Below are 16,811 nucleotides of genomic sequence, written 5' to 3' on the forward strand. Positions count from 1 at the left end.
CGATTGCATTGAGCAATAAACAAATACACGCATACAATGTTTCGAAATTTTTACGCAGAACAGAACATGGCAGATCCTAGAGACAGTTGGTATAAACCGAACCTGCTTTATAATATTCATTACAGTAAGTAACTATTTAACTATTGACATAAATCAGAGCAAATCTGCATATTTTGAATTAGCATTTCCCCTATCAGCACAGAATTAACGGAAATACACAAAAGGAGACATGTTTACTACTAAATAATAATAATAATAATTTCAATAATAATAATAATAATAATAATAATAATAATAATAATAATAATAATGATGATGATGATGATGATCATGTTCATAACTTACTTGAACGGGGATAACATATTTTACTATAGCCAGTGTTTCATGTGTCCTATAAAATAATGATCTGTCTGACAATTCCAGTGACAGTTTCTTCTGGCATTCTTCAATGTTAAATTCTCCACATCCCTGGCATTTTATTACCTATTTCAATAATTTACCATTATCTAAAAACGATGGAATTATTGACTTATTATGCTGACCACTGAACACTATACGTATCTTATTATGATAGCACAAATGTTCAAATTAATCTCCAGGACAATTAAGACAAAATTGACCAAATGTGTGTATCAAACAACATGCTGTCCATTAAAAGTAAAATGTATGATAATGTGTACAAAACAAAAGCAATGTGCTGGACTACATCTTACATATCTGATATTATAAGATTTTCAAGCAAAAGACATGACATTAGATCAGTTGTACATAATGGTATAGAAATACATAAATACTGCACATACATGTAGCATATAAAAATCTTTAATATATGTTAAGCTCTGAATAAGCTGGTAGTCTATAAATGTTTAATATTTTCTGTGTGGATTTATTCCGACTAGTCATTGCAAATATAGTTATTTCTCAACAGCATATACGCAACTCAGCGTAAATGAAAGAGATTGGAGGAAAGAAAGTCTACTTTTTTAATGAATTTGAAGTCTTGAAAAATGTGTATCCTTTCAGTTTAAGAATATTTCAGTTTAAGAATACAATTTTTCACTCTAATGTCCGAGAGGTCTGTATATTATTTTAGCAGATAAAGTTGATTTGGACATAAAATATAATGCATCATATTCTACCTTTCAATTTCAGGACCACCGAAGCCACCAACACCGCCGAAGATGATGGTTGTTACGAGGGAGTTCAACCCTAGTGTATGTACTTGCGGCGAACACGATTGTACCCCGCACTACAGAATGGAGAGGGAAGTTCTTTGGTCAAATAAAAAAGTCAGAAATGAGGCAGACAGAGAGCTAAAGGAAATGATTCAAGCTAAGACGGATGCCAAGCCACAAAGGGAAAGCTTCGTAGACGTAGATGATGACAAAAGTGAAACCGAGGAGGAAGATGATGTTAATGGTGAAGATGGCGAAGAATGGAAAGGCGATGAATACTCTGAAGATAGGTTTGGTGATATTAAAGAAGCTAATATCATTGTCAATATCGCAAAGTCCGATGCAGGCAGTTTGCCTAGAAGCGACGACCTTACGAAGCAAGACAAAACAGAAGCAGGTGTGTTGCACGTAATTAGTGATACTTCCATTAGACTAGAGGAAGATTACGAAGTCTTTGGTTCATCTTTTGGCATATGAGTGTTTACTGTGGCAGTGACCTGCTTACATGGTACTAAATTGTTTTTATCAGTATTTTTTATAAAAATCTTTTAAACCCTTTGCTCTGTTTTGCTTTTTTGTTTGCTTTTTTATTAATTAGTGTAGTATATCTAATGTGACCCAAATTGAATACCTATAATCATGCAATTTCAAGGAAACAAAGTTGTAAATTTTTTGAAATAGTTGTGTTACATTTAAATTTAGGTAAACTAGATTACTTATGTGAGTCTTCTTACAGATAAACGTCAGCTAAAACCCATTTTCATATGAAAATAATTTTATTTTTACTTTTTTCTTTCTTCTTTTTTGCAGGAACTGGAAGAATGTTCCATTGTGACTCGTTGAAGCAACAGTTTTGAATGCTACAGAAAATAATTTATTATATTAATTTTAATTTTATTATTGAACATTTTTCGTTAAAATAAAACATTCCTTTTTCTGAAGCTGGCCTTTTTTTCATTGACCAAGCCCGATGATTTTTACAGAAGCAACCTTCTCATCTAAAATATCTCTGTAGTTCATCGTCAACAGTGTCAATACATTCCTGAAACGCATTACCGGGGATACCTAACCATTAAAACATCTATATTTATTGATTCAGGGTAAAAACAAAGTATATTAATTTTTGCACTTTTTTAATTTTGTGATAAAATGCTGCTCTCCGATTTATACTATTTTACTGTGATCTACCTTTTCCGTAGCAAAACATTTCCTGTTGTATTTTTTTTCAACTAATAGCAGACAATATATCATTCTTAAGAATTCCGAGGATGGAAATAGGAACATGTTAGCTTTTTAAAATACATGTATCTTGATTAGTTTCGAATTTGAATTTATCGTCAAGAAACGGTTTTGATGGTTTTTTTTTATTTTCAATTGTAATTTCAGCCATTTTGAGACTAATATTTAAAATAAAAATACAATTTCGACTTTATTTGTGAAATGGTCTTATAAAACTTTCAGAATATGTTATTGAGCATTAAAGCAAACTTTCCAAGCACTGTTTTTTTTCTACTTTTTTTCCTTCGAAATTGTGAATTTGAACCGACAAATGCATTTTTGGACATAAAAATGATATCATTAAAGATATCATTTAATTTTTTTTAAAAGATCCTACTACCACCATCGACGACATTTAGATTGATCTATAGTTGATGTTTAGATCTTGCAAGATTAAGTCACAATTCGCGAGAAACCATGTTAAGAATTATGCAGATCAAATAGTAGTTATCAGTTTAAGCTACATTTGTATATTTATACAGCTGAAATTCGATATCTCGAACTCGCTTATTTAAAAATTCCGGCTATCTCGAAGACATTTTCAAGTCACGTCTCGAAAACACGTGCAGAAAATATCATTTTAAGTCGCTTGATCCTTTGGAATTCAAGATACAGAGTTTCAACTGTATTTTGCTTGATATCACTTATTATAATAAGTTGTCATACTAAGGACGTTTCTGACGGCTCACGTATACTATTGGATCATTAAGCTTACATCTATTTAACAAAAAGTAAAGTCATCCCTCTGGGATCTATTTTACGGTGCTTACTTAAGAAAAAAGAGAGATTTATGATATTTAAATTAAGAGGAAAATGTGATAAAAACTTGGCGAAACCTATATTTAGACAATTCCTAACATTATGTCTAGGAGTGGTCATATAAATGTATACGTTTAACTGGTAAACAGATGACAAGTAATTCATTTCATTTTTAACTGATCTTCCTATGCATTTCGTTAAATACCACAATAACAATATAATTGAGCCACGCCATGAGAAAACCAACATAGTGGCTTTGCGACCAGCATGGATCCAGACCAGCCTGCGCATCCGCGCAGTCTGGTCAGGATCCCTGCTGTTCGCTAACAGTTTCTCTAATTGCAATAGGCTTTGAAAGCGAACACCATGGATCCTGACCAGACTGCGCGGATGCGCAGGCTGGTCTGGATCCATGCTGGTCGCAAAGCCACTATGTTGGTTTTCCCATGGCACGGCTCATATCTTAATACTTATAACAATGAGTAAGTCATTGCATCATTATGAGGGCTGCCTTGCCGATATCGTTTCGTGTATGTTTTGCACATTCTGTAGCTCAAAGCATAATTCCAGACTGGTATATTGGTGAATGTTGGTGACTCTGTGATAAAATAAACAACGTGAAGAACCTTGGGGCAGTGCTAGGCTCTAATAAGGATAAAGAACATCAGGTCAACTCTATGTGCAGGGCTATATATGTACAACTATGCTCAGTGATACCATTTAATGTCTTGAATAGCCTTGTTACTTCGCGATTAAACTACGTGCAATGAACAAAAATAATGAGTTACGGGGTGGTTCCTAACACTACGGAATCCTGTTTGGACCATGTCGTATATCGTCTGTCGCGCTTTGAAGTCGACGCACAACAATGCGACACGACATCGCGACAATGCGACACGCCATCGCGACATTGCGACGCGACATCGCGACAATTCGACACGACACACGGCAATAATATCGTAGTGTCTTATCACACTGTCGTCTTTCAAAAGCGCGATATTTCGCATTGTCGCGTCGCATTGTCGTGTGTCGTGTCGCATTGTCGTGTGTCCTGTCGCGATGTCGTTGCATTGTCGTGCGTCGCGGTCTGACTTTTTGCTGCTCGCGACGCGCGACAATGCGACACGACACGCGACAACGCAACGCGACGCTCGACAATGCGAAACGATATTTCGCATTGTCGTCTTGAAATGTCATGCGTCGTGACTGTGGCGGAATCGCGACACACGACAATTCCAAACGACACACGACAATGCGAAATGACGCACGACAACGCGAAGCGACGCTCGACAATGCGAAGCGATATTTTAATAATGTCGGATCGCATTGTCGCGATGTCATGTCGCAAATAAATTGTCTTGCGTCGACCTCAAAGCGCGACGGACGACATACGACATTTTAGTGATAAATGCAGGAGGAAGAACTTTTCTAAAAAAAATTTTTACATCAACTAAGGCTCTAAAGTAACACGCGTTGGTGTATATCAGTTATTTCTATGTAAATAAAAAAATAGTATAGGTAAGTTTTGTCAGTCTGTACGATCTGTAGACTTGCTATAGGGACTGTATAACGGTAATTTTTGTCGCATTTTTTTCGAAAAATTCATCAAATTCATTTTATCATAAAATGCGTTAGGAGTAAGATATCAAACTGAAATTTCTTTTAATAAGTAGTTAGAAATATTGTCTAAACGAATATGAAAAATAATTTTCTTGCCCGACGGACACGCCGTCGGGAACATTTGCTGATCTTTGCCATTTTTGGCTTAAAATATTAGCCGTAAATAAGGAAAAAGTGATTATAAAATATTCATTTTGGGTAAATAACTGCAAATAAAAATTTGCTTTGATAGAAAATGACAAAATCTAAAAGTTTGTGACAAAAAAATAACAACAACAACAACATATGTCCGTCCGTCTGTACGTAATTTAGGATAAAAGCTCTATTTCCGTACGGAAAATGTCCGTGTTTTCCATTAACTTCAAATAATTGTAGAATGTTCCAAACACAAGATATCTCTATGAAATAACTTTTATGAATTAAATCTAAACATTGTCTAAACAGATATGTAAATTGTATATATTTTTACCGCCAAAGGTTTCGTCGGGGGCCGTCTCAAATGTACCATTTTTCGGGAAAATATGCATACGTCTTCATATATTAAATAGAGGGGTGGGCCTTGTCAGAGGAGTCATATCTTCATAACCTGATGTCCGATTTTATTAAATTATACCTTGTTGCAAAGAACAGGCCAGTACCTAGAGAAAACAGGCCAAGTCGGGGGTTCGAACCCGGTCGGCTAGGGGTCAAGGTCATAGGTCAAAGTCCGGTAATATTCTCATAATATATGAACTTTTCAGAGCAGTCAAGGCAGTCCTGAAAACTCAAGCACTATCTTCACTGAGTCCAACGACACCATTGGAGCAATACTCACGGCTCCCAGAGTCGAGCCAGCTTAGTCTTGGGCAGCACCCTATCGCATATAACAAGTTTGGTCATTTTATGATACCTGTCCTGAGCTCTTGATGGCATCATATGGACTTGTAAGTAGTTTAAATGTAAAGCTAAGACATCTACAAACATATTCATATATGGTATAGGTAGGTACTTGGGGTGTTGAGACTCAAACAAGGGTCAAAATCTAACATAGTGTCATTATCAACTGAAATTCAGTTTAAAGTACAATAACGTACCTCCATGTATTACCTCATCCGGTTGTTCGAACATGGTCTTAATCTGTAGCCAGGACCCGTACCTAGTCGACCATGTATACAAGTGGTACACGTTTAGGTCAAAAGGGATCCGACTGGGTCGAAAACCTTCCAGACAAGGTCAAAAAAGCCGTTTCGAACCCTACCTTATAGCCGTATATGACCACAGGTGTTTAAAGCTCTATCAATGATATATATGTGCAGGTTAGATCTCTTGAAAAGATCGTAGATCTCTGAAAGAGATCCTGTACTATTTCATAGTATATTAGGTGGGTGGGATATGGCCTGCCCTGACCTCTAGGGCTACCCCAGGTACTTTAACATGGTCTCAATCAATAGCCAGGACTCGTACCTGCATGAAAACGTATGATATAGGTATTACCGTATATTGCTTAATGTGAATGCGAATAAAAAATAAATGCATTTTTGAATCATTTGTTAATCAAAATCCATTCACTTTATATTAACTTTAAATATGTTCTCTGTTCACATGCAAATTAGATTCCTGTAAATGAATTTCCAGCGAATAATTGATGAATGGATTTTGTTGCGAATACTAGGTGAACGTTTGCTGCGGTTTGCGGCGGATACTCGCTGGTGATAATCCATCAAGTGGTTCAAGAGCAGAAGTCGTTTAAATGTTTCTTTTTTTCTTCTTCTTTTTTACCGTGGCGGCCCCTAAAATCAGCAAGCAGAACCATTTGGAAAATCTTAGAGAAGACTATTCCTCCGGCCAATAATCGATAGCGGTCAAATTTTCGATATAGAAGTGTTCAAGTGGTTCATGAGAAGAAATCATTTAAAGGTTTTATCTATATATTTATTTAGCTCTAACGGCCCGCAAGTTCAGTCAAACATACCCATTTGAAAACATTTGAGAGAACACCTTACTATAATAATACAGACCAAGTTTGGTGATGCTTAAAGTTTTTCTCTATTTTTAGCTCTTCGGTCACTAAAATTAGTCAAGCGGAACCATTTAAACAAACTTGGGAGAGTACCCTGCCAGGATGAGCTGATAAAGTTTTTCTTATGACTATAATGCGAATATCCCTAATACCCTTGAAAAGTTAGAATTGTTTATGTGAATATAAAGCAATGCACAACACAAATAAAGTGCTTGATGTAAATAATATGCGATAATAAAACAATGTGTTAATGTTAACTGAAATTAGATTAACACCTGTTTTCCTGCAACCATATTGTGAATGCTTTTTAGTTGTTCACTAAGTATTCCCTGTAAATATTGGGCGAACAGTTGCTGCAAACACCTCTGTTCATTTTATATTCACAATAACGTTATAACAATTACGGCCACAAAACGGATAATTCAAAAGGAAATGACGTCAACGTGAAAAAAAACCCAAAAAACACAGTCATTCCCGTGCATTTTATAGAAATTTTAATGACGTTGAGGGGTAATTTATTCGTTTCATAGTGTTTTTTTACGCATTTTATGTTAGAATAGCGTTAACGCATGTTCGTTTGCTGTTATAACATCTTCAGAATCCCTCGGGATACTTTGGTAACCAATCCCTCGGGATTCTGCAGATGTTATAGCACGAAAAAACATGCGTTATCCCTACATTATTCCCTTTCGTGGCCTACATATCTTCTGTATATGGTGCCATTTCATTTTGTCGTGTTGGAGCTTTTGAAGAGTGCCAGCATGACAAAACAAGAGGGCCATGATGGCCCTATATCGCTCACCTGTTATCATTGCACTTAAGGACAAGTCTTCAAGGTCAAAAGATCATAATAGAAATCAATCAAAAGAATTATGAGAAAATATAGTTGAAATTTTCTTTAAGTAACTTTAAAAACAAGATTTGAAAACTTTTTGTAGAGGTCCACTAGGCAATGCTACATGTCTAATATCTAAGCTCTTCTGGTTTATTTTTAGAAAATTTTGAAGATTTTTCTATGTATAATCAAGTAACCCCATGGGGCAGGGTCAATTTGACCCCAGGGGTCATGATTTGAATAAATTTTGTAAAAGTCTAACAGGCAATGCTACATGTCAAATATCTAAGATCTAGGCCTTCTGGTTTATTTTTAGAATTTTTTTTTAAGATTTTCCTATGTAAAATCAAGTGAACCCTAGGGCGGAGTCAATTTTGACCCCGGGGGACAAGGTTTGAACAAATTTTGTAGAGGTCCACTAGGCAATGCCACATGTCAAATATCGAGTCTCTAGGCCTTCTAGTTTATTTTTAGAAAATTTTTGAAGATTTTCCTATGTAAAATCAAGTGACCCCTGGGGCGGGGTCAATTTTGACCCAGGGGGTCATGATATGAAAAAAAATTTGTAGAGGTCCACTAGGTAATGCTACATGTGAAATATCTAAGCTCTAGGCCTTCTGGTTTATTTTTAGAAAATTTTTGAAGATTTTCCTATGTAAAGTCAAGTGACCCCTAGGGCGGGGTCAATTTTGACCCCCGGGTCATAATTTGAACAACTTTAGTAGAGGTCCACTAGGCAATGCTACATGTCAAATATCTAAGCTCTAGGGCTTCTGGTTTTTGAGAAGAAGATTTTTTTAAATATTTTCCTATGTAAAATCAAGTGACCCCTGGGGCGGGGTCAATTTTGACCCGGAGGCCATGATTTGAACAAATTTTGTAGAGGTCCATTAGGCAATGCTACATGTGAAATATCTAAGCTCTAGGCCTTCTGGTTTATTTTTAGAAATTTTTTGAAGATTTTCCTATGTAAAATCAAGTGACCCCTGGGGCGGGGTCAATTTTGACCCCAGGGTCATGATTTGAATAATTTTAGTAGAGGTACACTAGGCAATGCTACATGTCAAATATCTAAGCTCTAAGGCTTCTGGTTTTTGAGAAGAAGATTTTTTAAGATTTTCTTATGTAAAATCAAGTGACCCCTGGGGCGGGGTCAATTTTGACCCCGAGGTCATGATTTGAACAAACTTGGTAGAGGTCCAATAGGCAATGCTTCACACCAAATATCTAAGCTCTAGGGCTTCTGGTTTTTGAGAAGAAGATTTTTAAAGTTTTTCCTTTCGGTTGCCATGGCAACCAGTGTTCTGCATGGAATTCAATTCTTTGAACAATTTTGAAAGGGGGCCATCCAAGGAACATCCCTGTGAAGTTTCATCAAAATTGGCCTGTTGGTTTAGGAGGAGATGTTGTTTAAAGGAAAGTGTGGACGGACGTACAACGGACGGACGGACGGACGCCGGACGGTGAGCGATCACAATACCTCACCCTGAGCACTTTGTGCTCAGGTGAGCTAAAAAATCATATCTACGCGCTTATTTATCATTTTGGCATGTTGGTACCCCTTAAATGTGCCAGCAAGACAGAACGACAAAAAAATAGCTTTTATTTCTTTTTTTTATTGAATCGGCTCTCTAATAAACGCGCCAACGCATTAACATGACAGGCGCCAATACGACAAATACCTTGTTGGTTCTCTTGTAATGCGCCAACACACCAGAACGAAATGGCAGAAATCAGCCACCATATTTGTAGTCAGAAGCTCTTTAATCAGCTTTGTTTTATCCGTTTAAAGGCCTGAAAGACATGTCCAAAAAGAATGTGTAGGTTATTATATTTTTTTTAACAATAATAAACGAATAATACAAACTTTAAAGATTTTAGAGTATGGAACTGCGTACGCCTTAATCATCACAAGTTGACTTTTTGAAGCAACATATGTTGTATCTTTTTGCGTTCTTATGTTGTTTGCAGTAGGATGGAACTAAGATTTGTGAAACGGGCAAAAGTCTTTAAAGTTTTTGTTCACGTTTGTATCACAATATCGTCTACAATGTAGAATTTCATTCAACTCTGATTTTTTTTTTCAAAGTTCCAGTGCATTCTAAGAAAATTCATTCAGTAAAATAGTGTCGTGAGCTTGATATTTTATTTGACATTTTTTTAAAACTCTGAATCGGACGCAAGTTTTGACAATGGAATCTGTGGGGATTCACCATTTTTATGACAATGTCGCACACAGAAAATAATTTTCAATTTTGTAGCTTTTAATGAAACTTCTCTCAGTTGTAAATTTACATATCCTGCATCATATGGCTTAATAAAATGTAAAGATATGTGCGCTTATTTTAAGATACTTGCAAATTTGCAACTTTCACGCTTATTCTTGTTGTATAAGAAGAGTATACTCTTCTAGAGTGAGGCGATTACTGAAGATGATGATGATGGTGATTATTTGACATGTTTTCATATATCAACTTTTATTCTTAGAAAAGACAGTACTGCAGTAACGTTATCTGGTAAGATCTATTAAGATATGGGTTGTCATTCATTCGAGGCATGGTTAACCTTTTCATAGGCCTATGCCGGGTCTAGGCTGTATTCTACGTTTTCATGATAATAAAGTTACTTCATTACTTTCGGATGAAATACATAAAAGTTCCTTTTCGTGCATTGGGTGTCCTTTTCGCGGAAAGAGGGTACCTTTCGCACTTTAGTACCACACCAAACAATATGGCGGAAAAAGTCAATAGAAAAAGATAACACATTGAAAAATATTGGTTTATTTCTGAAACAAGGAAGAAACTGTTATTGTGAATTGCTTTAATCAATGTTATCGTAAAATGGAACAACAACAGAAAACACTGATTACTTTAACTTTCTTTCTAGCTTTGCTAGGAATTACTTTAATTGTTATTTCTCTGGCCACAGATAACTGGGTGGAGTCGAACCCACTAACGATTAAAAATGGAACTTCTGATGTTGACCACTCTCGTAAAAGTGATGTTAATTTTGGTTTATTTAGAGGACATAGGATTCTTGATTATGGATTTGGACAAAGGGAATCTGCATTGACAGGTGACGTGATTTTAATATTGAGCCCAAAATTATGTACTCCTTTCTCATGATACCGGGGCTTCCATGATACCGGTGTAAACAGTTTTCTCGCGAGACTTTTATGTTAGCCCCGCCTACTGGATGTTGACATAATTAGCAGAGTAAACCGGAAGCCGCTATTCCGTATCGCACATTTTTTTGTGAAAATGTAAGGATTACTGGTGATTTATTTACCTTTTAATAAAAAGGCAGTGGCTACGATTACGGTACCGTAATCCTAGCCTCTGGTTCTAGGATTACGGAAGTTCCGTATTCCTAGACAACCCTATGAGGATAGGCTAGGATTACGGAAGTATTTAAGAGGCATCAAATATATGTTAGGACATGCATAAATGATGTTGTAAACTTCTTATTTCACTTTATTAAAATAGCGATTTTTGATATCTGCCTTATTATTCCGTGTTATCTATCCGCCATTTTGGGTTAGTATAATCTTAAACGCTATATTAATGGCGGCCCGCGGAATTATAGAAATATGAGGATAAAAGTTAGGTTTAAAAAAATATTCTATACTTTGATTTTTTTTATTTATAACCATATTGAATGTTATTAAAGACCATTTCGAGGGTTCAACGCAATAAGGGCGTAACTACATTTTTGAAAACTTTACAAGAGAAGAAAAAAACTATATTGTTTTCTTCAGTGTTCAGTCACATACAAATTTACCAAAGTTTTTCATTTAAAATTAGACATGATATATGAAACATTAAACAACATGAATGAAATCTGACAAAGTAACAGTATATTTTAAAACATTTGACTTAAGCCCTTATTGCATGATTTTTCATGTAAATCTGGAGTAATTTTATATGCAAGATGGGCGTAAGTGGACTTACGCCTTTATTGCAGGAAATTTTCTATTGAAGTTGGTAAAATTGTGTCATGCAACAAGGTAGTATGTACAAATAAGTAAATACAACTAAAGCATACTAGCACTTTTATACTCATTTTAAATGAAACATGTAAGAAAATAACTGAAACTGAAGAACGTAACAGCCTATTTTAAAGTACCAGACTTACAGCAAGATTTTTACATGTAAATCCAGAGAGACTGTATTTGCAAAATTGGCAAAAGCGTTCTTTTGCAGTAAAATTTCAATTAAATTTCTGATGAATTTAATATTTTTTCACGTAAAATGGTATTATTATACAACAATGTTAATACCAAAAGAATCTGTATAGTTGCAGATTTAGCATGCCTATCATTTGACATATTCCATCTGAGCACAATGCAAAAGCCACAGATTGGTTTATAAGTAAATATAAGAAGATAAAAACGCCCTGGAAATTTGCTGAAAATGGCATAGAAAATATGTGGTAAGTACTGGTATACAAAACAAGAGCACAGCCTTGCAGGTGCAGACATCTGATTTTATTGTCTCTGTATAATAGAAATATTGTCTACCCATGATTTTCAAAGTCCAAAAGGGGCCATAATTCTTGCAAATTTATACAATTTAAAATTACGGTACTTGCTGTGCAGAGTCTGAGCTTTAATAGCGAATGCCTTCCCCAAGATTTAAAGCAATAGCTTTGACCTTTAAGGAGAAAAGTTGACCTAAAGGCAAACTTTAACTAAACAAGAGATCACAGAGTGATCTTGGCGCCCACCAATGTGCCATTTTTGAGTGTTCCAAATTTCAAGACTTATTGACGAGCTCAAGGTCAAATTTCATTTCCGTACACAACACTGTGCATGTGGTCCAAATTCGAAAGCTGTAGCTTGAGAAATGTGAAAGTAGGTCACTAGGTCAATGTCAAGGTCAAAGTTTGTTTCGGTACACAATCCTATGCATGTGGTCTAAATCTGAAGCCTGTAGCTACAGAAATGTGAAAGTAGGTCACTAGATCAATCTTAAGGTCAAAGTTCATTTCGGTACACAAAACTATGCAAGTGGTCCAAATTTGAAGGCTGTAGCTTGAGAAATGTAAAAGTAGGTCACTAGGTCAAAATCAAGGTCAAATTTTATTTCGGAATACAAAACTATGCATGTGGTCCAAATTTGAAGCCTGTACCTTCAAAAATGTGAAAGTAGGTCACTAGGTCAATGTAAAGGTCAAAGTTCATTTCGGTACACAAAACTATGCATGTGGTCCAAATTTGAAGACTATAGCTTCAGAAATGTAAAAGTAGGTCACTAGGTCAAAATCAAGGTCAAATTTTATTTTGGAATACAAAACTATGCATGTGGTCCAAATTTGAAGCCTGTACCTTAAAAATGTGAAAGTAGGTCACTAGGTCAATGTAAAGGTCAAAGTTCATTTCGGTATACAAAACTATGCAAGTGGTCCAAATTTGAAGGCTGTAGCTTGAGAAATGTAAAAGTAGGTCACTAGGTCAAAATCAAGGTCAAATTTTTTTCGGAATACAAAACTATGCATGTGGTCCAAATTTGAAGCCTGTACATTCAAAAATGTGAAAGTAGGTCACTAGGTCAATGTGAAGGTCAAAGTTTTTTTCGGTACACAAAACTATGCATGTGGTCCAGATTTGAAGACTGTAGCTTGAGAAATGTGAAAGTAGGTCACTAGGTCAAAATCAATGTCAAATTTCAATTTGAAACACGGAACTATGCATATGGTGCAAATTTGACGCCTGTACCTTCAAAAATGTGAAAGTAGGTCACTAGGTCAAAATCAAGGTCAAAGTTTTTTCCAGTGCACAAAAGTATGCATGTGGTCCAAATTTGAAGGCTGTAGCTACAGAAATGTGAAAGTAGGTCACTAGGTCAAAATCAAGGTCAACTCATGTCAAGGTTCATCTTGCCACTCAAAAATATACATGTGGTCCAAATTTGAATGTTGTAGTTATTGACAAGAACATTTTAAAAACTTTTCCCTATATAAGTCTATATGAACCATGTGACCCCCGGGGCGGGGCCATTTTTGACCCTAGGGGGATAATTTGAACAAACTTGGTAGAGAACCACTAGATGATGCTACATTACAAGTATCAAAGCCTTAGGCTTTGTGGTTTGGACAAGAAGATTTTCAAAGTTTTTCCTTATATAAGTCTATGTAAACCATATGACCCCCAGGGCGGGGCCATATTTGACCCTAAGGGTATAATTTGAACAATCTTAGTTGAAGACCACTAGATGATGTCACATACAAAATATCAAAGCCCTAGGCCCTGTGGTTTTGGACAAGAGGTTATTCAAAGTTTTTCCCTATATAAGTCTATATAAACCATGTGACCCCCAGGGCGGGTCCATATTTGACCCCAGAGAAATAATTTGAATCAACTTGGTAGAGGACCACTAGATGATGCTTCAAACCAAATATCAAAGCCCTAGGCTCTGTGGTTTTGGACAAAAAGGTTTTCAAAGTTTTTCCCTATATAAATCTATGTAAAATATAGAAATAAACAAAGGGCCATAACTCAGTCAAAAATTGCTGAACCAGTCTGATTTTCAGGGGGACACAACTAGGGTACCAATACATCATTCTGACAAAGTTTGGTCAAAATCCCCCCAGTAGTTTCTGAGGAGATGCGATAACGAGAAATTGTTAACGGACGGACGGACGGACCACGGACGCAGAGTGATTTTAATAGCCCACCATCTGATGATGGTGGGCTAAAAATCTGATATTTTCCTATTCCAAAAGGGGTCATGATTCTTGCAAAAAGAAGGATGGAGTTATGTTTCTTATGTACATACCGGTAGTCAGTTACTGATGTCGAACAAGTGTTGCAAGTTTTAAAGCAATAGTTTTGATAGTTGACTTAAACATAAAACTTAACCAGGCAATGCGGACACCAACGCAGACTTTGACGCCTATCAAGTGATGACAATAACTCATCAATATTTTTTTTTTTCAAAAAAATCAGATAAACTAAAAAGCTGCGAATATTACCAAACTGGCTTCATGTATTATTATGTTACTGAATAATACAGTCACACTCACATTTTCCAAGACTGTATGCTGTATGTCTTAGCTGTGGCTGTTCACTGTAAACTATAGCCTGAAGTCACACTGGCTTTTGATGTATGACACCTTTTTGATTTTCATTTTATTATAGTAACTAAATTTGAAATTAAATTGCACATTTCTACCTCATTTTGAATGTTTTGTTTCTTTTGGTGCCATACAACACTAAAATTTTGGTGCAGATGTATTATCACATTTCATTGCTGGACTTCCTTTTTTAAGTATATGGACTGGAGTTTCACCTACAGTTTTCGTGGACTATAATCCTTTTGCAATACTGTACCGAGTAAGCAGGCACAAGACTTAGTGTAAAAATCTTCAAGTAATTGGTACCACAATTTATTTGTTTTCAAGAAAATCATTTTTTTTAACTCCCTTACATTTTTCAAGGGCATAAAAATATTTTTAAACCGTGATACATAGATCTTAAAAAGCCTGCAAGGATATAGAACATGGACTTACTTTAACCATGGTACGACTTTACAAAATTCAAGGAAATACGAATATTTCCTACCATGATACACCTTTAAACATCTTTAAGAATACAGAATATAGACTTACTGGTACTTCAATCATGATACACCTTCTGAAGTCTTCATACAGAATACAGCCTTTTTATAATCTAGTCCAATTAATAGTTTGAAACTGCTAATTTTGGATAAAATGTTATATAGATAATACATTCATTTTATTTTACGAGTATAGAAATCTTTCTATTTGGCAATAATTATTGTGGGGCAAGTATGGCTTTCACTTTGAAAGTATTGGGCTATTAGTGCATTAAGTAGCAGTAAGATGAAGGGGGTCTATCATTTAACTGTTGCCAAATTTGATATTAACATATCCATGCACACAGGATGAATAGTACCATTTGTAAGTACAGACTCTCATAAGCATAAAAAAAGCTTTTCTTGACTTCAGTGTCATAAAATGTGACAATACTAAATTTACTTTAAGGGTCATGCATCAGGATAATGCCCTTGATATTTTATGATGTCATCATTATGACATCACAGAAATTATCTGTTTACACAAGCCTGTATTGCAGGATAGATATTAAGACTACTGGATACTTTTTTGCATGCAATAAGGTAGTAAGTCAACTTACTTCCATATTGTGCATAAAAATTAAGGCAATCTGAGATACGCCCTTATTGCAATATCAAAATAATGATATAAATAACTGAAACATCTTGTTTAAATTTTCACAGTATATAAATTACGTCAAAATAAAGCGAAAAATCAGAAAAAGTGATTTTTGGTAAAATATGTAGATACGCCCCTATTGCGTTGAACCCTCGATTTGTGTTGATTTGATGACAAAAATTTCAGGTATATATGAAACATAGATGATTCTATAATATTTCCGCGTGCCACCATTAAGATTATACTAACCCAAAACAGCGGATCGATAGCACGAAATAATAGTGAAATAAGTAATTTTACAACGTCAATTATGCATGTCCTACCATATATTTGATGCCTCTTGAATACTTCCGTAATCCTAGCCTATCCTCATAGGGTTGTCTAGGAATACGGAACTTCCGTAATCCTAGAACCAGAGGCTAGGATTACGGTACCGTAATCGTAGCCACTGCCTAATAAAAAACATCTAAAACATGATTTTTTCACCTTTGGTCCCCACCCCATGTGTCAAAAAAACATCTATATCTCCTGTAAACAATGTTTATCATCTGGAATTTTTAGCGAAAATATCGTCTGACAGAATGCTGATGACGTCACCAAACGGAAGCCATGTTGTTTCTATATTTAGGTCATTTCTTAGAAATGAAAGTATGGCAAGCCGTTAAGGCAAAATTAATGGAATTACAGCAATATGCAAAATATAATGATACCCAATTAAGCCCCAGTTGATATATATATATGGGTCTGTCATTTAAAAAAGATTTTAGTGTATATTCTCACAAGATAACTTTGCTACTCTTTAATATGGTAGCTGGTGAAAATCTTGCCAAAATTTTTGACTTAGATAGATCTAGGTCTAAAAGAAAAGATCTAGATATCACTTGGAAAAAGTATATCTTTGGTAATATGCACCCTAAATGTAGTATTGTTCAGTGTTCTTTTTGTGTTGAAA

General features: G+C 35.4%; 1 protein-coding gene across 2 annotated transcripts in view; it reads left to right on the forward strand.

Moving 5' to 3' along the window:
• LOC123547096 (clarin-3-like) overlaps positions 1 to 16,811 on the forward strand; it is a 32,224-nt gene continuing 15,413 nt past the window's right edge. The window contains exon 1 of one of the 2 annotated variants that reach the window (XM_045333903.2): positions 1 to 124. In XM_045333903.2, coding sequence (XP_045189838.2) covers positions 37 to 124 — 88 coding nt within the window. In that variant the 5' untranslated portion in view covers positions 1 to 36. Of the gene's footprint in view, positions 125 to 10,395; positions 10,742 to 16,811 lie in introns of those variants that run through there. The other variant, XM_045333902.2, reaches the window with a different exon arrangement.

The sequence above is a fragment of the Mercenaria mercenaria genome, chromosome 9 (assembly GCF_021730395.1).
Source record: "Mercenaria mercenaria strain notata chromosome 9, MADL_Memer_1, whole genome shotgun sequence".
Classification (NCBI taxonomy): Eukaryota; Metazoa; Mollusca; class Bivalvia; order Venerida; family Veneridae; genus Mercenaria; species Mercenaria mercenaria.